The sequence below is a fragment of the Crinia signifera genome, chromosome 12 (assembly GCF_055691185.1).
Source record: "Crinia signifera chromosome 12, ASM5569118v1, whole genome shotgun sequence".
NCBI classification, from domain to species: Eukaryota; Metazoa; Chordata; class Amphibia; order Anura; family Myobatrachidae; genus Crinia; species Crinia signifera.
In genome coordinates, this window is record NC_139228.1 from 27,851,471 (window position 1) to 27,874,570 (window position 23,100).

General features: G+C 46.3%; 1 protein-coding gene and 1 long non-coding RNA gene across 2 annotated transcripts in view; one reads left to right on the plus strand and one right to left on the minus strand.

Moving 5' to 3' along the window:
- The window catches only part of LOC146049518 (uncharacterized), a 344,041-nt gene that overhangs the window by 223,895 nt on the left and 97,046 nt on the right, over positions 1 to 23,100 (plus strand). Inside the window, exon 4 of the mRNA XM_083166057.1 lies at positions 13,180 to 13,313. Coding sequence (XP_083022183.1) covers positions 13,180 to 13,313 — 134 coding nt within the window. The remainder of the gene's footprint in view (positions 1 to 13,179; positions 13,314 to 23,100) is intronic.
- On the minus strand, positions 3,518 to 5,127 carry LOC146049617 (uncharacterized). Its single transcript, XR_014466157.1, has 4 exons — positions 5,034 to 5,127; positions 4,530 to 4,628; positions 4,021 to 4,119; positions 3,518 to 3,610 (listed from the first exon to the last, which is right to left on the minus strand). It is a non-coding gene; the product is annotated as an uncharacterized LOC146049617 (long non-coding RNA).

Here is a 23,100-nt window from a genome sequence, read left to right on the forward strand (position 1 = left end):
AATAACGTAAATGGCAGTTGTGTCATAAGTATCCCCAGAGCTGACAGTCTTGCAGACTGTCCCTGGGATTCACACGTTACCATAAGGTGGTCGCTTCCCACGGTATCCCGTTGTTAGGTCTACAATAGGTTGATACCAAAAGGTTGATATGAATGAAATGTCGACACATAAAAAGGTCGACATTCGTTTTCCAAAAAAAACGTAATCTCATGTTTACCTTTTCAAGTGTCTCTACCTTTTCACGTCCACTTTTTACTTGTGTCGACCTTTTGCCAATGGCTACATTTTGCATGTCGATTTTTTGTTGTTGTTGTCGACCTATTGATTGTCTGGACACCGAAGACATTTCCATTCACACTCATTTTCACACCTGACACAGCCTGGTTTAGATGCACCAGCCAATCAGCTCCAATATGTAAATTAGCAGGTAGGAGCTGATTGGCTGGAGCAATAATTACATTGCACATAAAGGGGTAGATGTATGAAGCAGTGATAAGGGAGGAGAAGTGATAAAGTGCCTGGTACTTTATGACCGGCCAATCAGCTCTTGACTGTTAAGTTACAGACTGGGTTTAAAAAAGGGACAGTCAGGAGCTGATTGGCCGGTGATAAAGTACCAGGCACTTTATCACTTCTCCTCCCTTATCACTGCTTCATACATCTACCCCAGAGTTCTTTATGGGGATAGATAACATTTCTCCGAGCTTTAAACATTTACCCCTCAGTGAGCTCTCACTGTTGCCCACTCTTCTCACCATCACTGGTTTCCGGAACCACTTTTGAAACTCAGACTTACTTTCTTGGCCACTTCAACACAAATCTTATGACTGAGACATGGAGTCTCAATAGTCAGGACACTGGATATATGTTTACTGGCATTCTCTCTCACCCCAATATCGCATGACAAAAGTGCAGGGTCCATAGAGCTGAAGGGTAGGTTTGCTCTCTTCTCCGGTGAGAAGCGTGCAGCAGATCATAGCAGTGCCGTCTTTCCCATTGGGCACGATGGGCAGTTGTCCGGGGGCCCTAGGACCTAGGGGCCCCCGGCCCAGCCCAATGGGAAAGATGGTGGCCGGGGTCCGGGAATCCGCTCACCCTCGCTGGGGGATCCGGGCAGGGGGATCAGGGCGGTGGCGGTAGCTAGAAGCCTGATTCGGCGAAGCTCTATTTGCCGGCGGGGCGGTAAGCGCTGTTGCATTTGAATAGACTGGCCGGACGCTGATTGGCTGAATTCAGAAAATCAGCATCCGGCCAGTCTTTGAAAAGGCAACAGCACTTCCCACCCCGCCGGCAAATAGCGCTTCACCTCCTAGATAGCAGTGAATTTAATTTCGGGGGTCCGTGTGCCGGGGTTCTGATCACCCTCACTGGGTGATCCGGCAGGGGGATCAGGGCATTGGTGGCGGTAGCTAGGAGCCCGAAGCGGCGAAGCGCTATTTGCCGGCAGGGGGGGCGAGAAGCGCTGCTGCATTTAAAATGACTGGCTGAATGCTGATTGGCTGAATTCAGCCAATCAGCATCCGGCCAGTCTTTTCAAATTCAACAGCGCTTCCCGCCCCCGCCGACAAATAGTGCTTCGCCGCTTCGGGCTCCTAGCTACCGCCACCGCCGCCCTGATCCCCTTCCCCAGCGAGGATGGTCGGATCCCCGCCACCCGGCTACCATCTTTCCCATTAGCGCTATTTGCCGGTGGGGCGGGAAGCGCTGCTGCATTTGAAAAGACTGGCCGAACGCTGATTGGCTGAATTCAGCCAATCAGCGTCTGGCCAGTCTTTTCAAATGCAACAGCGCTTCCCGCCCCGCCAGTTAATAGCGCTTTGCCACTTCAGGGCAGGCTCCTAGCTACCGCCGCTGCCCTGATCCCCCAGCGAAGATGATCGGATCCCCGGCCGCCGGAAGCTGACTGGCTGCCGCACGGAGCCAGAGAGGTGAGGGTTGGGGAGGTGACTGTGGGCTCCTGGGCAAACTAATTTGGAGGGGGGGGGGTCCAGTGAACTACAGATGGCGCCGGCCTTATTATTGCCGCCTATGGCGATGTTTCCGACACACGCCATGGCGCATACATGTAGCGAATCGCCGTGGCGCTTCACGACGAGTGCAATATCACAGACCAACCACCAGATGTCACTTTTAAAAACCTCATTTGCGCATGCGTAAGATTTGTGCTTCAGCGCGTGCATGATGCGCAGGAATTACATGAACTTTATTATACGATGAGCACCTCTCTAATGCCGCTGGCACGAGCGTGATCCAGTCTCTTCAGCCGAGAGTGCATCATGCTGATGCGGACAGAGAGTGTCGTACATGTACGTCATGGCCGGGAGGTACTTCCCGACACATGACGTACATGTACGTCATGGCTTCTAACTGTCACTGCGTCTATAGACGCAGTGACAGTTAGGAGATGTAGCCGCACAGAGGCTAATGCGTAACATCAAACACCGTACTGTAGTTCTAAAGGTTGTACGACACGGACGCTATGCGTCTCAGTATACAGTACAGTATTGTTCTAAAGGCGGTCACAATATTGGAAACTTGGTCACAATATGGTTTTGCAGCATTACGCATGACGCTCGAGCTAACGGGACGCTCGAGCTAATGAGACGCTCGAGCTAATGAGACGCTCGAGCAGCAACGACGGTATCCGCTCCCCGTCGCTAGGCCCTGCTTTCCCCGTCAGCTCCTGACTGTTAAGCTACAGGCTGGGTGTAGAATCAGTCATGGTAGTATAGTAGTCATTACACTGTACAGTTCTTGGCTGTAGTGTAGTGGTTATCTGCATGGTGTTTCACGCCGGAGACCCGTGTTCGATTACGGCGTTAAACCTTTAATATTATAGTATCAAATTTTACAGTTTTAACTAAGATATAATTATTGACAATATACTGTGTGATTAAAATATAATTATTTATATTTACAGTATAGTATTACATTTTACAGTATATTGTATAAGTAATTTATTACAGTATATAAAAACTACTGATAAACTACTGATAAACTACTGTACCCACTACTCAGCGGCGGGCGCACAGAATGGGACGCTGTTCCGCACAGGACGCACGGCGCATAGCACGCACGGCGCATAGCACGCACGGCGCATAGGACGCACGGCGCACACGCTAATGCAGTGTACTGTAGGCGCCATTATCTGTATCGCTAGTATCTGTTCAGTACAGTATGTCGGACACTGGCAGAGTCAGGAGGGCAAGGCCCTTTGGCAGAGGGGAGCTCCTCACCCTGGTGGCTTGGCGGGACAGGCTCCTAATGGTGTAGATTGAAATGTCTACACACCATCTCCAAGCGGGCACCACCCACCTACAGTAGTGTACTGTACAAACAGGCAAGGCCCAAAGTCTGCGTGACACCCAGCGCAGAGCCCCCCCAAAGTGAAGTCCTACACCAAAGGCATTGTCAGTTCCTCCAGAACCACCTGCACTTCCAACCACTTCAACAGCTGACCCCCACCTCCGCATCCCACAAAGCACCCCCTCCACCGGACCACTGTACTCACTGCCTGGCTCCTGGTCCTCCTGCTGCTCCACCTCCTCCTCCTGTTCCTTCTCGGTGTCGAGGAGAACCGCCTCTTCTACCCGGGTGTGGCCTAGTGATGCTGCATTAAAAATAAAAAAAAATAAAAACATTGTAAACGTACTGTACTGTAAAGTAAATTCCCTTCTACTTTTAGAACTCCATAGAACGGTTGTGTCAAAGTCATGGCCCTCCAATTGTTGTGGAAGTACTGTACACATCCCACCCAGCATGCCATGCCACAGTTTTAACAATCCATCATACTGTACTGTATACAAAAAGTGGCATGCTGGGATGTGTACATATGTACTGTACAACCAGCAAAGGCCCAAAGGCTGCGTGACACTCAATGCAGTGCACCCCAAAGTGAATGCCTTCGCTGAACGGCATCTTCAGTTCCTCCAGAACCACCTGCACTTCCAACCACTTCAACAGCCAACCCCCACCTCCGCATCCCACAAAGCACCCCCTCCACCGGACCACTGTACTCACTGCCTGGCTCCTGGTCCTCCTGCTGCTCCACCTCCTCCTCCTGTTCCTTCTCGGTGTCGAGGAGAACCGCCTCTTCTACCCGGGTGTGGCCTAGTGATGCTGCATTAAAAATAAAAAAAAATAAAAACATTGTAAACGTACTGTACTGTAAAGTAAATTCCCTTCTACTTTTAGAACTCCATAGAACGGTTGTGTCAAAGTCATGGCCCTCCAATTGTTGTGGAAGTACTGTACACATCCCACCCAGCATGCCATGCCACAGTTTTAACAATCCATCATACTGTACTGTATACAAAAAGTGGCATGCTGGGATGTGTACATATGTACTGTACAACCAGCAAAGGCCCAAAGGCTGCGTGACACTCAATGCAGTGCACCCCAAAGTGAATGCCTTCGCTGAACGGCATCTTCAGTTCCTCCAGAACCACCTGCACTTCCAACCACTTCAACAGCCAACCCCCACCTCCGCATCCCACAAAGCACCCCCTCCACCGGACCACTGTACTCACTGCCTGGCTCCTGGTCCTCCTGCTGCTCCACCTCATCCTCCTCTTCCTCCTCGGTGTCGAGGAGAACCGCCTCTTCTTCCCGGGTGTGGCCTAGTGATGCTGCATTAAAAAAAAAAAAAAAACATTGTAAACGTACTGTACTGTACAGTAAATTCCCTTCTACTTTTAGAACTCCATAGAACGGTTGTGTCAAAGTCATGGCCCTCCAATTGTTGTGGAAGTACTGTACACATCCCACCCAGCATGCCATGCCACAGTTTTAACAATCCATCATACTGTACTGTATACAAAAAGTGGCATGCTGGGATGTGTACATATGTACTGTACAACCAGCAAAGGCCCAAAGGCTGCGTGACACTCAATGCAGTGCACCCCAAAGTGAATGCCTTCGCTGAACGGCATCTTCAGTTCCTCCAGAACCACCTGCACTTCCAACCACTTCAACAGCCAACCCCCACCTCCGCATCCCACAAAGCACCCCCTCCACCGGACCACTGTACTCACTGCCTGGCTCCTGGTCCTCCTGCTGCTCCACCTCATCCTCCTCTTCCTCCTCGGTGTCGAGGGGAACCGCCTCTTCTTCCCGGGTGTGGCCTAGTAATGCTGCATTAAAAAAAAAAAAAAAAAACATTGTAAACGTACTGTACTGTACAGTAAATTCCCTTCTACTTTTAGAACTCCATAGAACGGTTGTGTCAAAGTCATGGCCCTCCAATTGTTGTGGAAGTACTGTACACATCCCACCCAGCATGCCATGCCACAGTTTTAACAATCCATCATACTGTACTGTATACAAAAAGTGGCATGCTGGGATGTGTACATATGTACTGTACAACCAGCAAAGGCCCAAAGGCTGCGTGACACTCAATGCAGTGCACCCCAAAGTGAATGCCTTCGCTGAACGGCATCTTCAGTTCCTCCAGAACCACCTGCACTTCCAACCACTTCAACAGCCAACCCCCACCTCCGCATCCATAGGCGTGCGCAAGGGGGGTGCCGGGGGTGCACAGGCACCTCCTAATCATAGCTGAGGGATGGGGCTTTCCAACGAGCCCAGCCCCGTGTCTCTAGCCCCCTGGGAACCGGAGATACTGCCAGGCAAAGCTGGAACGTTTTCCCTATAGGATAACATGGGACCCGCTAATTCCGACCCCCACCCAGTTCAATGGCTGCCAATTCCCCCTTCGGCATCACTGAAGCTCGAGGTTGATTTCAGTCGAACCCAAATCGCTGGGCCTTCAATCTGATACCAGGCGGATCCATATGGATTATTTGATTCCAGGGATATTGAGGTTAAACCGTTTTTTTTTGTTTGTTTGTATGTGTGTGTGTGTGTGTGTGTACACTATGTGTGCGGGCGGGCATTTGCCCCTGGGCACTTGGGGTACAAGTGTCCCGTGCCCGCTACAGCCTCCTTCCCTTTTGAGCGGCTGACCAGATGCTGCCTGCCGCTGACAGGTAAAGTAGCTTCAGTGTGCGGCGTGCAGCATCCGGCCAGCGGCTCAAAAGGGAAGGAGGCTGCGGCTCCGGTGGGCATCTTATAAGAAGAGTGCACAGCGCTACCCGTAAGTGCGGATTCACGGGAGCACTGGTGTGCAATGCGCACCCCCAGCAATGAGCATGAAACTCCCCTTGTCAATGAGCATTTAACCACCCCCTTCCCAGGGAGCATGTGACTTCTGGCAAAGAACATTTCACATCCCCCCCCATGGCATAATCTGTAATGGCCATCACAGTCTGAGGCGTAACGTGTAATGGGCATCATGGTGTGAGGCGTAACATGTAATGGGAATTACACGTACAACGTGTAATGGGCATTATGGAATGTGGTATACTATGTACAGTAATGGCTGTGTGATGTGTAATATGCATGTAAGTATGTGTTAATTTTTGGCGCGCGCCTTCGACGTGCACAGTCCCTATTGTCCCTGTTTTAATAATATTTTTTTTTAAGCCCTAACATAATGTGTAATGGGCATTACGGTGTGTGGCATGTGTGATGGGCATTATTGTGCGTGACATTATATCTAGTGTGTTTCATTATGTGTAATAATAGGAGATGATGAACACGCCCAGTAGATAGTGATGGACACGCCCCCTCCAATGGTGCACCCCCTAATAAAACGGGCTGCGCACGCCTATGTCCGCATCCCACAAAGCACCCCCTCCACCGGACCACTGTACTCACTGCCTGGCTCCTGGTCCTCCTGCTGCTCCACCTCATCCTCCTCTTCCTTCCTACAGTACACCGCATTGTTGATCCCTATTCACACACAGCCCCAATTGTTTATGGTGTACTGTACAGTACATGTACTGTAGGGTGTGGATTGAAATGTCGAATGACATAATGTCGAATGTCAAAATGTCGACACCACAATGTCAAATGTGTAAAAATGTCGACATGGGTTAATGTCGACATTTCAAAAATGTCGACTGCCATAATGTTGACTGGGGTTATGTCGAATTGCTCTTTTGGGTTTTTTTTGGCCCGAAATGTCAACAGTGTCGACATGGACACTATTGACATAGTGAATCGGACCCTCGCATCGCTCGCTTCGCTCGCGATGCTTAGGGCATTTTTACACATTTGACATTGTGGTGTCGACATTTTGACATTCGACATTATGTCATTCGACATTATGACCGCATCCCGTACTGTGAAAGTGCGCCGTTGATATGGTCTGCTGCCCAGGGCCCACACAGACCATATCGACGGTGCTCTCTAGAGCCGCCAACCCCCCCTCCCTGTACCCCCCTCGGTACAGTACTGTGCTTACAGCGCCTGATGGCCTGAAGTCTCTCAGGATCCCTCCTGACCAGGTCACTCCAGCGCCGCTCTAAGGAGCGGATAGACCGCTGACGGCCAGTGTCCCTAAGGATAGCCCTGCGGGTCTTTCTGTAGGCCTTCATTTTCTCCTTGTTGCTGGAGAGAGTCCTGTCTCTCCAGCGCACAAGGTGCCTCAGCTCCCGGGTGCTGTACGGGCCCTCTCTGCGCTCCGCCATTGTACTGTACAATGCAGTGGTGCACAGCATACAGTACAATAAAGCACAGGTGACGCAAAATTTCGGCGCGGGGGTCCTAGACACATGACTTTCATCATGCGCCCAAAACTTTATTTAAAAGAGTTTGGAGATACTAAATCGCTAGGACATACTGTACTGTATAGTTTTATTAAATATCATTCTACAAAATACTGTACACACTGTATTCCAATAGAAAAAACCCTGAGGATGGCCCGCCAGCTCTGGAAGCACGTCTGGCACGGCCCGCCCCTTCGTGGATTCTTTGCTCTGCAGGAGATGTTGAAGTGTAATGACCTGTATTAGCCGACCCCCTCCACCCCTGGGGGGAGGGGAGGAGGCGCTTGACTTCATTACTCCTTGCAAGAGACAATACAGTATTGCAGCGTGTGAAATAGGGCTTTCTTAAACCAGTCACCCCCGGCAAACCTCGCACTGGACGCTTCAACTCATACTGTAACTCTTGGTCCTCGCGGAGGTTCAGTCGCATTAGCGGCTAAATCTCCCGAGTGTACTATCTAGATTCGGACGCAGATGCGCCTGAACCTCCGTGAAGTCTGGTCTGTCAGGACTCGGCTTGTGAATCCTTCAGTACACATTTAGTGGTCTACGCTAGCTTTATTGATTACTGTGCATTTATAAATAAATAAATGAATGAATGAATAAATAAATAAACATCAAAATTATCTTACAACCCCCTCCCCTCCGTAATCGAACTCGGGCCTCCTGCTTGGATTGCCGCGCAGCTAACCACTAGACTACTGCACGGTCATGTAAACCGTGGCAGGAGGAGGAGGAGCAGCAGTTGTGATGGCAAAACCAGTACCCCTGCAGCCTCTGAGACGCCCCCCTGGCGAGAACCCCGAGGACGGCACGGCCCGCCCCTTCGTGGATTCTTTGCTCTGCAGGAGATGTTGAAGTGTAATGACCTGTATTAGCCGACCCCCTCCACCCCTGGGGGGAGGGGAGGAGGCGCTTGACTTCATTACTCCTTGCAAGAGACAATACAGTATTGCAGCGTGTGAAATAGGGCTTTCTTAAACCAGTCACCCCCGGCAAACCTCGCACTGGACGCTTCAACTCATACTGTAACTCTTGGTCCTCGCGGAGGTTCAGTCGCATTAGCGGCTAAATCTCCCGAGTGTACTATCTAGATTCGGACGCAGATGCGCCTGAACCTCCGTGAAGTCTGGTCTGTCAGGACTCGGCTTGTGAATCCTTCAGTACACATTTAGTGGTCTACGCTAGCTTTATTGATTACTGTGCATTTATAAATAAATAAATGAATGAATGAATAAATAAATAAACATCAAAATTATCTTACAACCCCCTCCCCTCCGTAATCGAACTCGGGCCTCCTGCTTGGATTGCCGCGCAGCTAACCACTAGACTACTGCACGGTCATGTAAACCGTGGCAGGAGGAGGAGGAGCAGCAGTTGTGATGGCAAAACCAGTACCCCTGCAGCCTCTGAGACGCCCCCCTGGCGAGAACCCCGAGGACGGCACGGCCCGCCCCTTCGTGGATTCTTTGCTCTGCAGGAGATGTTGAAGTGTAATGACCTGTATTAGCCGACCCCCTCCACCCCTGGGGGGAGGGGAGGAGGCGCTTGACTTCATTACTCCTTGCAAGAGACAATACAGTATTGCAGCGTGTGAAATAGGGCTTTCTTAAACCAGTCACCCCCGGCAAACCTCGCACTGGACGCTTCAACTCATACTGTAACTCTTGGTCCTCGCGGAGGTTCAGTCGCATTAGCGGCTAAATCTCCCGAGTGTACTATCTAGATTCGGACGCAGATGCGCCTGAACCTCCGTGAAGTCTGGTCTGTCAGGACTCGGCTTGTGAATCCTTCAGTACACATTTAGTGGTCTACGCTAGCTTTATTGATTACTGTGCATTTATAAATAAATAAATAAATAAATAAATAAATAAATGAATGAATAAATGAATAAATAAATAAATAAATAAACATCAAAATTATCTTACAACCCCCTCCCCTCCGTAATCGAACTCGGGCCTCCTGCTTGGTTTGCCGCGCAGCTAACCACTAGACTACTGTACTGTCATGTAATCCGTGGCAGGATGTGATGGCAAAACCAGTACCCCTGCAGCCTCTGAGACGCCCCCCTTGCGAGAACCCCGAGGACGGCCCGCCAGCGTCTGATACCTGTAGTTCTTTCATGGATTGTCTGAGTTTGTCCTTTCATAGATTAGTGCTGTCATGTACTGTAGTACTGTACTTTATTTTAGCGCAAGTCGATACCGTCCAACTCTGGAAAGGCAGGAGGCACTTTGACTTCAGCGCCTCCTCCATTTGCTCACTTGTACTGTATTGTACGTTCACTAGTGTCTCATTTTAATTTACTTTACTGTACTGTACTGTACTTTATCATTTCCCACGAGCACCTCATCGTGCATGAGCGTCTAATCGCGCACGAGCTTCTCATACAGTATAGTAATACGGCGAATGGAGGAATCACTCCGACTGTATCTTGATGGAGCATTAGCCACCCAGTGGTGGCAGATTGTATTACATGGCGAGCAACCATGTCGCTTGGCGGACGCCAGCGCCATAAAAATATCGATGCGCCAGAACCTCCGCCATGGCGTCCAGGCGGCAATAATAAGGCCGGCGCCATCTGTAGGTTGCCCAGGGGCCCTTCCTAATGTTAAGACGGCCCTGGATCATAGGAATGAATATTTAAATGCTCTGGCTCCACCACCACCACCACTCTAGATGCACTCACCGGAGGAGGTTCCCTTATTTACACATCACTCATTCATAATGAGGACATATAGCACAACTTCGTTCATGATCAATGATTCATGCAGCAATAAAACATTAGCAGCATTACAATGTAAATGATACTCTTAGCACACACACAACCATTTCATAACAATAATTTCATCAGTCTCCTAATAAACTTTCCATTTCTCTGCAATAAATATTTATAGATCCCCCACAATGAATATTTACACTCAACAACACTTAACAACAAGCTGCACTGAGAGATCTTTCCCCTGCTTCATTATGCCGGATTTGCTCTATTCCTTTACTTGATATAGGTTAAGACTCAGCAAGGCTTCGAATTCTGGGTTCTGGAGTCCTCTATACCGCTACAGGCAAATATTTAACCTGGCCCACTATGTTTCATCTGCTCTAGGGTGTACTGCCTGGCAAACACCTACGCTCTCTTTTATTATGCAACTCTCTAAGTGACTCCCAGCCTATTTTTTTTTTTTTTTCAAATCACCCTCATAACCTTATTGGACAGAGGTAGTGTAATCAAAATTGTTATACAAAAATAAGCCTTCACTATCTAGCACTGTAATTATTTAAGAATGCAATACAGAACATTCTAAAATATAATTTAGGATCACAAAAAAAGTCACAATGCTTATTGAATAAAGATCTGATTGACAAAGAGAAAATTTGATTTATTTAAATTGAACATGAGTTCCTAGAGAGGTTCTGCCAACTGGGAGAGGTTTAACATTTTGGCAAATTCATAAGTAGAAGCCCTAGACCCGTGAGCTGACCATTTTAAAATGATTTCCTTATTTTGTAACCGATTTCTCGAACCCCCCCTTTACATGTGATAATCAGGAAGGAGATAAAACTCCAGTTTTATGGCAGTTGTAATACCATTTAGTATTTAGTAACATATCAATTTATTCTATAAGTAGTTTTTGTTCATCTATAACATAACAGAAGAATAATACTGTATAATGTCAACAGAACAATGAATGGTTTTCTGCACAAATGCATACAACATTAATGTTATATAGATATGGTTGAGTTATGATTTCCTTGGCATTTATGAAGGACACAGGTAATGTGGCTACTTCAGTAGCTACAAATATACAGTGGTGTTTTTTTTAAATATAAAAATGGATTATGTAAAGTAGTTCTGTGATGTATTATGTTTCCTATATGATTATATTGATTTCACCTTTATTAACCAGAGCTACAGCATTATCCTTTTTTTTATCTACAAAGGAATTCCCAGTATTACATCTCCGGTGCTGTGTGCCAATAGTTGATTGGTTGACTGGACATTCAAGCCTCTGTTTGGACAAACTGTCAACTGCAACAGCAGCCTTCATAAGTAGATATCATTGTACACAGATATTAACTCTTGATTTTACTCTTACAAATGATTTAGAGATATTCTCAGGGCTGTATAATCCATTAGTCTAACTAGGACGAAGCCTAGGAGCCCATCAGAGACTAGGGGCCCGCAAAATAATTTTGCTACATCACTGTTACCTGTTCCGTAAGACGTCAATGGGTAAAGGCACTAAGGAGGAACTGGTGAGAGACAGAGGACCTTATTGAGTCATTCTACAGCAGGGGTCAGGGAACTTTTCGCCGATGTTACCCCCTTGATTTGAAAGGAAGGAAATCATATAATTGTAATACACACTGTACCCCCAGAAATTGATGATATATCCTGCTAGTACGGTACACAGCCTGGCAGCCATTGATGATGATGATAATAATGATGATTACCATGTATGACTGTGTGTGGTACAAAATTTGTACCGCCCACAGCCATACATGGTTATCATCATCATCATCATCAATGGCTGCCAGGCTGTGTGTGTGGTATAGCCATTGATAATGTGACGTCCAGGCAGCTATTAGTGGCAGCATTACAAGATGACATACAGTAGTGACAGTCTGTGCAATGTTTTACCCTAAACTAGAGATTGGTATACCGTGACAGAAGCCTATAAAAAGGCAAAGAAACTCGGCGCTGCAGCTGCAGTACAGACTGCGTGCTGACAAGATGGCGCAAAAAATAGTCAACTCTACTGAAGAAGCGGGCGGACTTGGAGGCGGGGTCTGTGGCGTCACGCGGGGAAGCGTAGTATACACAAGGGCCTGATGTACTGCACTGCGTCAGGTTTTTGTACTCTACAGTACTGTCACACACACAGCCGGGCATGCATATATAATCTATATATACATTCTTTATGCAATGAAATATAGATTAATTTGCAAGCCTGGCTGTGTCTCGGCAACATGACTGTCCATTAGCCCCAGAAATTTCATTTTTACCCCATTTGGGGTCATTTACCCCTGTTCCATGACCACTGTTCTACATGATTACCACTTTTCTACTATATGCTTGTACTTTTTAGTCCATAACATTCCCGACATTGCTTCATTGCTGACAAATACTGCTTTAACCTCAATTCTTCACATATTCTTCATATACAGGGTGCACATTTTTTCTATGGCAATTCCTGTGGAGGTACAGAATAGTTCAATTTGTTCATTTTGAATAGAAAGAGCTTTGTTTAGATAATAATAACCTAGAACCATAAATTTTGAATGTGATATTAATATTTTATGTTACTTTATATGACGCCAGATATATGGATTGCTTTGCAGTTCTGCCTTATGATTACATGTTTTTTATTATTTGCATAAAAAATGTATTTTATTTATTTATAATTTTTAAGGTTTTTTTTATTGGTGTCAGAGATCCTGTTGTTTGTTACTGTAAATCATTTACTTATGGGATAACACCGAATCATTACAGCTTCCATTGCTTGTTCCCAAATGGTCCCCATTGACGTACCCAACCTTTTACTCATTACTTCTATCTCTTTTTCAGTGCTTGCAAGCAATGCCTCCACCTGTAGGAGTAGGAATAATATATCACCAGCCAAATCCACCTGTCCGTCTCTGAAAGGGAACAAGGGGAGGATGAGCTGGAGGAACAGAGAGAAAGAGCAAGATTTAATGGAGGTAAATTCATCTTTAAAAGGACGAATGTCCGTCCAAACAGCAGAGGCTTGTTAAATAGATAGACAAATGTGTTCTGTACGAAGTGAAAGTGACTGCCAGCTTAATATATGTCTACGCTGTTTCATGTAAGCATCTTATTTTGCCATTAACTTACCATTCGATAAATTACGTGAGTGTTAATTTTTTTTTTGTACGTTCGGGGGAAGATCAGAAAGGATTTTGTTAGGAAAGATTTCTTCCCAGCAAATGCTGCTTTAGCAAAACCCCTGAACACACCAAACTTTTATTATGCATGCATAAGCGATTCTCTAATGGAACAGCACCGGCAATAAGTAATAAACCTGCACATCAATGCTATACATTGGAAAATATCACAAAGGTCTCTTTGCAGCACGCAGGCATCTTATCAATAGAACTGCAATTTATTGTGTTATTTCTCGTTAATGATTTCGTATCAGCCCGTTCGGAGCTGCACAAAATGAACTGTAATTTACAGGCCGCTGTAAATGGTTATAAAGTGACAATCTCCGACACATCCTTCATCTAGCAGAGTAAAAATATATATATATATATATATATCCATTTCCATCTGTATAACTGAGGATGGGTATTTATGCCTGCAATTCAGCAGCTAGAACTTTTGGGGAAACTTAGCAGGGAGGTTAAAGGTGTCACGCACAGGGCTGTGTGAGAGTGTATAGGATATAGAATTCCAGGCTGGACTTATGCATAACCTTCCTAAGGTCATAGGCAAATGAAAGACAATGACATCATCTGTCCCTTTTCTGCAGTTGCAATGCTTAACTGATGTTCCTCCCTGTGATGTCATTATTGTATATAGCACATCCTGCTCACTGCATGTGCTATATGACAACACTGATTTTGATGGTTCCATTGCCATTCGGTAGGTTGCTTGATGTAGTTGTGCAATAAGGTCAAGGTATTGTAATATTTGGTCAGGTTGTTGAGTAATGATGCCTCAAAATTTGTGATTTATTTTTTCCTCTTAGCATTCAGTGGGGGACACAATTTTTTTTCCTGCTTTGCGTTGTAAAGTGCTACAAAACCCTTGCCTATTTGGCACACCGTGGATGTAGTGATGCGCCACATATCTTATTTGCATCATTAATGAAACAAAAATACATTGCATGGGTACCCTGGGCACCTGAGCTGGCATTTCCTGCAGGTGCTGTGTGCAACTGAGAGGCTGACCTGGGTTAAAAATATGAAGGACCAGTGGATTCTCCAGAGGGTGAGCTGTAGCACAGTCCAAAATTCAAATAGGGGAGGCACAACAACTGCCATGCCAAACTGACTCACTGGCATTTGGTGTTTGTCCCCTATTTGAATTTTCATCTGTGTTGCAGACGCTCCTCTGGAACCCCCATTGCTACCGTTACACATGCACCAGCCAATCAACTCCCAACTGTCTTTTTCAAACACAGCTGATTGGCTGGTGCGTTATCTCCTTTTACCTTTTCTCCGCTTTATCTCCAGTTTATCTCTTCTCCAAGCTTAATAAATCTGCCCCTAAGTGACTTTGCTCTTGATTTAGCGATGTACGGAAATTTATATCTAGCTGCTGCGCAAAAATATGCAAATATGGAAGATGCCTGTATCTGTGCCTTGCAAATCACAGCAGCTGCGTACAAAGGCCCAGTATTCGCTGCAAATCAGTGGATTGGGGCAATTCTCTGTAGCATATGCGTAGTGCGATATAGATACAGTACATGCAGACAATCGCACGACTTGCAAAGAATCGGGTTGTGGTACTTCTCTAAAACAGGCCCTTTGTGTGCGGCTACGATGCAAATAAGACACAAAATTCAGGAGAAAGTACAAAATACTAAAATCGTTATCTTTGATGGAGCATCAAAGTTTTTCTTGGCCTAGGAAAGGCTGGGTGCCGAGTTCAGCACCCTGGACAGCGGTTTGCACAGTGAACATACAGTAACTATAGACAGATACATGCAATACTGTAAATCTTTGCGCATGTAGGAAAGGTGGACACAAACAAATTTCCTCTTGTGATACAAGAAACAAATTGCCTGCAATGTAATTTGTTAGGGACAATATTGTTGCGATGGTTTTCATAAATGGTATTATTATCATTATGTATATTTGTATTTGTAATGGCTTCAATATTGAATACCATTTTCAAAGGCTTAGATCTTTGCAGCGATTTCATATGTAAATGTGTCATCATCGGGTCAGATGCCATCCCTGCATCTTAAGGTAACGCCCCTTTTGAGTGACCACACCCCCTTTTCCAGTATGTGCTATAGTATGTCCTAGGATGCCAAACCCCCACTTTAAATTTCCCACTCTGACCATTGGGTATGATCATATCGTGTACATAGCTACTAATTAAGGGTGTATTGATTCACAAAGGGGGAGATGTACTAAAGTGGTAATATGGAGAGAGATAAAGTACCAACCAATTGTCTCCTAATTACCATGTTACAGGAGCTGTTTAAAAAGCGACAGGATCTTTATCACTCTCCACTGTCTCACTCTCAAAGGTACATTTTCCCCAATACCTTAGTCAAATTGAACTTAGTATGTAAGGACGGACCTTTAAGTATTGACGGACTGTACAGAGGGGACATTTCTGCCTGCTAACAGAGAACAATAGCTGTAGGAAAACATCTTTCTCTGTTTGGAACATTCTTTAGGCGTGTGCATGCATGGTTGTTGATGTGCATATTGTTTCTGGCAAAACTAACACTACGGTGTGATACCTACGACTCAGTGGCGTAAGTTTGTCCGGAGGCAATATATATATTGGCACACACACACACACACACACACACACACACACACTATATGTATGTGTAGCTATATATATTTAGAGAGAGAGAGAGAACACATATATTTCAGAACTCAGCTACAAAAGCCATATTAACGGTTTTCAATTAACGGATTTAGCAGGGGAGGAAAGGTGCCCCCTTGGGAGCAGGAGCCTGGAGGCAGATGACTCCATTGCCTCCCAGAGTTCTGCCACTGCTACGACTGCTGTAGCTGCTGCTGTAGCTGTGAATCCTGGTAATTGTAGTGCGTCAATAATTCCTCGGCCACAGCCTACCTCAGACTCTGAGCTCGGTGATGACAAATCTAACCAGTGTAACAATGGGTATTAATTAGCCCTAGAGATACAGTAGGCAGATGGCTGTTCTGTCAGTAAATTACAGGCCATCCCCGGCGAACTGCAGGGAAATAAAGTGGCTTGTTTTGTTAGGAAGCATCTCTCGCTCTCAGAAGACATATATGCACCTTGCTCTTTTCAGCATTTGGAGACAGGACACTTCATCAAACCCCCGAAATCACAAGATTTATGCAGCCTGGGAGACTCTCTCATTAGAACAAGTTCTATCAAGAAATAGCTCTATCACACTGCAGCCATCCGCTGAGTGCTGGGAGCGGAGAGGGAAGGACGGAGAGAGATGCCGTAGACCTCATCGTTCATGAACTGCAGTGCCGGCTTCAGTTGACGGTTACAATGGAAGTGTGAGATAGATTTATACCACCGCTTAAATGGATACAGAAAAACCAAATCAAACGCTGCCTGAATACTGCATAAGCCTGAATACTATTCATATGAACGGTGGTGGCATCAGGGGCAATGACACACTGTGCAGCCATTAGGCCGCCACCTGTCCCCAGAAATTGGTCATAGTCTCATGGGGAACCCATGTTGACATCACTCTGGAGGCATGGCAAGTTCTCCATTGACATTACTCCTGGGGTTTTTCTGGCATCCCAGAGAGCTTGGATCTGCAGGATAATGCCACACTGCAGAACCCGGCCCTGAAACGACAATTTGGTGACACCCAGGTGTGTGCCGTGTGCCCCCCCCCCCTTGTAATGCCAAAGCTTATACAAATTATTATGTATTTATTAACAGTTTCTTATATATGAGGTTGCACCTTACATAGGAGAATGTTAGAGGGTTGTGAGCTGCCATCCTACAGCTACAAAACCAAATAACCTTCTAGACAAAGATCCTTTAGATTTCCCGGCTCAAATAGTCCCAGCATACCCTCCCACTGATCAGAGAATGCTGGAACTTGTAGTTTCGCAAAACAGTTGGAGAACCGCAGGTTGACCAGGCCTGTTCTAAGCAGTAGGCTTATTATGTATTTTTGTATGAAAAGTGTCATATCGTGTGTCACTTCTGATTCTGCTGCTCGGCCCTTTGTGCATTGGATCTGGAGAACGCCGTGGCTGCCACAAGGATAATGCAGTACCCTGGGGCAGTGAATGGCATTGCATGCGATACATTGCCCCATTGGCAATAGGCCCTACCCCCTTTTCCTGCTCCTGCAGAGGTGACAGTGCACCAGATTTCACCACACCCGGTGATGCCTCTGCTTCCAGGTATATTTGTTAGGTCTTTTCATACCATTTTATTCTACAAAGACTTAACACATCGGTGCTTAATAGTGGGGCAGGCTAAAACACTGACTCAGTTTACCCTACAACAACCCTTGTAAACAAACGCTGTCTGTAGCTGAATGACTCACGTGGCTTTATCCATCACATACAGTCGGTCAGCTGTCGGCCCGGAGGTGAAGTCACCCAGCCGCCGGGTCCTGTACATTGCAATCAGCAACCGCTTCCTGGACTGCTGGGTTTACAGCGCTCCTCTTAATAAGATCACAGTTAGTGCTATATATCTATCTATATATATATATATATATATATATATATATATACATAGGCGAATCTAGGGGATGGTCCGGGGGTGCACAGGACCACCCATTAGCCCATTTTGTAGCTGAGGGATAGGGCTTTCCAACGAGCCCAGCCCCGTGTCCCTAGCCCCCTGGGAACCGGAGATACTGCCAGGCAAAGCTGGACCATTTTCCCTATAGGATAACATGGGACCCGCTAATTCCGACCCCCACCCAGTTCAACGGCTGCCAGTTCCCCCTTCGGCATCACTGACACTCGAGGTTGATCTCAGTCGAACCCAAATCGCTGCGCCTTCGATCTGATACCAGGCTGGATCCATATTGGTTAATTGGTTCCAGGGATATTGAGGTTAAACCGTTTTCTTCATTTCTTAAATGTAATTTCATGTTTATGTTCTTTGGGGGCAGATTTCTCTGGAACCAAACAGCCCAGTTTCACGGGACCAAAATCATTCTAAGCCAACTCAAAAGTTCTTCAATATGATACTGGTCTCATGTAAATGGGTCAGTTGGTTCCGAAGATATAGCTGGTTGGTTAAAGGGGAGTAGGGAGAGGGGAGTGGTTGTCTCTCCCCCTCACACCAGAAAATGCAGGGACTAGGCTGGTGTATAAGGGGTCAGCCTGGGAAAGTCCCTGCATGATCCTGGGACCATATTCCCAGGTTAATCCCTGCATTTTCTGTTGTGAATGGGGTATTATTTCAAACAGCCGTGACCTGCAGTGCTCTGAATACAGCCGGGCAGCCCCCTTCTCTCTGCCCAGCTGTCAATGACTGTCACCCCTGCAGCTTCCGCTCCAATTCTTCTCCCTGCTTTCACCTCAGCCCGCCCCCCTTTAATCATGTGGTGCCGGCGCCCGGCGTGCTTCCCCGACGTCACGCACAACACAATATTTCAAATGTCCACTCGGCTAGAGGGGACACCAGGAAGGGAGTGGGAGCGTGCTCTGTGCTGCGCTCTGCTCCTCTCCCCATAGAAGCAGCTGCACCACTCTCCATCTCTCCCTGCAGCAGCAGCGAAGGCTCATATAAAAATTTACAGTAAGTGGCACTTTTGGGGGCATTGCTTAAGGGACGCTACAAGTGGCGGTATGTGGGGGCATTACGCATAATGTGTGGCTTAATGTGTAAGGGGCATTAAGGTGTGCAGCATCATGTGTAAGCGGCATTATGTGTGCAGCATCATGTGTAATGGGTACTATGGGGTGCGGCATCATGTGTAATGGGTACTATGGTGTGAGGCATCATGTGTAATGGGTACTATGGTGTGCGGCATCATGTGTAATGGGTACTATGGTGTGACGCATCATGTGTAATGGGTACTATGGTGTGCGGCATCATGTGTAATGGGTACTATGGTGCCATCAATAAAGAACCCCCTAGCAATGAGCACGTAGGCAAGCAGCACTTATGTGGCAAATATGTAATGGGCATTACGGTTTGTTATATAGTATGTAATGGGCATCATGATGTGTGGCACAATGTGTAATGGGCACTATGGCGTGTGGCTTTATGTGTAATGGGTATTACGGAGTTTGCTAAAATGTGTAAAGGGCATTACTGTGTATGGTCTAAAGTGTAATACCACACCCCTTTTTGTGATGCCACGCCTCCTTTCCATGATGCCACGCCCCCTTTTTGACGCGCGGCTACGCCGCGCAAAGGTCCCCCTGCTATTATGTCTAGATCTGGGACCACCCATTACCATAATTCTAGATTCGCCTATGTATATATATATATATATATATATATATATATATATATATATATATATATATATATATATATATATATATATATATAGAAGGGGCTGCAGTATTATTTCCCATTTATTTTGCTGTTGTAAATCCGTGTCATTGATGTACTGTAAGTCATAACAAGCAGGCGCAGTATTACTGTCTAGTGCAAGTTATACTAATGAGCACCCATCTGGTGGCGTGCTCAATGCTACTGCGCATCTTTGTGATCCACTTGATATTATTACTGTACATAATCTCCACTTTCCTACAAATGCCCCTTATTACAGTCTACAGCTCGAGTTAATCATTGAGGGGGCAGCACTTTTAAACACATCAGCGCTCTTATATCTGTGCATCTGAATGCAGGGTAAGTACAGTATAGCCGGGAGGATGTTGGGCTCATTGTAAACCAATAAGGCAGCAGTGGGGCCGATTCAATCCCATTCGTCCCCGTGTCCTATGGTGGGGGGTCTGCACATATATAAGTATCACACCCACCAAGGCTTTCGCACGCTAAGAGGAGGGCAGGGGGTGGCATGCTAAGAGTAGGGCAGGGGGTTCCCTGCCTGCATTCCCTAGGGAACGCAGGGGCCCCCCGCCCCCCCCCCCCCCCCCCCGGCTTCATCCAGGCTAGCCGAATCAATTTACTAATCATCAGACCGGGGGAAGGGTGTATCAAGCATCACAATTCACATGTAACATATTCCATCACTTGCTGATAATGGAGGTGTGTAGGTAGAATTGCAGTTTTTCCAAAAGAGCTGTCCCTTGCATGTAGTCACCGGCCAGAACATCCGTGAGCCATGTGGGACACTGGGAAGGATTTGATTGGGTCCCTCTCTGTGCACAATGCGCGAAGAAGTCCATAAGCTTCTCGGAAGCAACATCGTAAATATATACATATATATACGTTGCCTTATTGGTCCAAGTTCCGGAAAATATAACAGAGCATAGTACATACGGAAAATGTGGCCAAAAACTGCTGTTGTCTTGTCTTGTTTGCATTTTGGTTTAAGTACATCCCACCCTAGGGAAGATGTATCAAACCTTGGAGAGAGATAAAGTACCGACCTATCAGCTTCTGTCATTTTAAAGGCTGTGTTTGATAAATGATAGAAGCTGATTGGTACTTTATTTAAACTTGCCTACTTTTTATTCACCGGAAAGCTCTGGAAAATCGAGTGTGTAAAGTGGGAAGTCTGAGCGGCCATCATCCTGGCTGGACAATGCTGAAAATCATAGCAATTATATAGCAGGGGGGCGTGGTTACAATGACGTGTTTGACCCACCAATGTCTGTAATTCCCCCCTCGCCTCCACCCCTTCCTTCCAGCAACACTTCACTGTTACAGTATGCCCCACCGGCGAGCCCTCGTCTGCCTTAGGGATGGCCATTGATGCTATTGCCATCGATGGTTGCACCGGGCATACTATGTGATGTATGACCATCAATGGATGTAACTACCAATGGCCATCCCTTTTATTTGACTTACTGGGCCAATCAGAACATGGGGGCAGGGCTTTCTGTTGTGTGGGGCGGAGCTATACTCCATGTCCCGACTCCTTGGCTAAGAAAAATAATGATTCGGATATCGTTTGACATCGATGGAGGAAAATCATCTGGTTCTCTCCCATTGACGGAAAAACTATTCTACATCGGTCATAAACCATCAATGATTTTGAATCATCGATGGTTGATGGCCATCCCTAGTCTGCCCCACAGCCTGTTGAAAATAGCCTACACATGTCTTGTATTCTCCCTCCTCCGCTGCTGCTCAGGAGCCGCGGTCCATTGTTGCATGCATTGGTGCCATGGGGTCCCTGGTCACGTACAGTATGCCCGAATTCTTTTCCGTTAAGGTAAATGCTGGGAATTAGAAAGGGCTGGGAATCCTAATTAAAGGAATTAACTGGATGCAATGTGTATGAGCACTTTAAAGATTCCTTATGTGTGTAGCATTTATCAGAAAGATCATTCAGAAATATCATGCATGTCCCATGATATGCCCTGGCATTTACAGGGGCATGTGTGGGGGCTCTGATGGTGTATTAAGTGGGGGCCCTTGTGGGAATCAAAATATGACAAGGCGGCAACCCTATCATGATAATGGCACACTTGGCCACTGTAACTGATAAATGGCTGATCACTTATGTGTTTAAAGCACGACATGCCCCAAATACGGCGTATTACAGTTTGTTATGATGTTAGAGATTAGTGAATTCTGTGTACAGGAAATAGAACATGTAAAGTTGGCTCTCCAAACGTAATCATTTTAAATTGCTGTGTGAAACTGTATAATTACAGATTGCCATTTTGTTTGTTAGAGTAAGAATGCATTATTGTAATTATCCTCATTGTTTGGTAAAATGCTTTTCTCTTTTAGAATTTCAATTTTACCTGATGTAACCCACTGTACATCCCAAGGGCTTATTCTATGTTGGGAGCAAAACAGCACGTGCAGAGAGTCAAGGTGCCCACAAACTAGAAAGATCTGTGATCTGTAAGATTTCCCTTGAACTCCCCGTCAGTCCTGGACAAAAGATGTTGTGCAAAAAGTAAATTTCGACAAAGATTTATCTAAAGATTTTAGAAAAAAATTGAACCCCTTCAGTGGTACTGTATGTCCTGGCTGGGGTGGGCTACTCCAGGAGATATCTGTGCATGCCACTGACATGTAAGTGTACACCGTCGTCTCCCACACACACATCACGCACCCCATCAACCGCACACCAACCCCCCCCCCCACACACACTACTCCGCCTGCTGATCCCCTAGGAGCCTGAACACTCAAGTTCCTCAATGTATCCGAGTGCCCCAATACCCAAGCGCCCAAACACCCCAGTGCCCCAACTCCCAAATACCCGACTGCTCGAACACCTGAGTGCCAAGCGCCCCAACTACCAAATTCTTGAGCACCCAAATATCAGTACACCCGAATATCTGATCACCCGCACACCCAAGTCGCACAGATCTTTAGCGGCATCGTCTGATCTTCCCTGCAGCACGGAAGATTTGAAAACGCAGCTAAAGATCCGCGGGAGTGCGCATCAGATCACTAACGATCACCAACGATTTGCAGTAAAAATAGCTGATCAGTCAAAAATGTGTTGTGGTGTGTGGGCACCTTATGATTTGTAAGGGGCGTGTCTGATACTAAATCTGAATTACAGTGTAAAAATAAAGCTGTGCAGCATGTGTGGGCTACATGAAAAAACTGCCAGTATTTATCCTGCATGCAAAAAAACATAAATATATTTGTACAGTACCTCTTGTATCGCATCATAGTTTGTTTTAGAAATAAAGGTACCTTTTATTCCCCCTGCAGACCCAGATTATATCCAAAAGACAAGTTTGC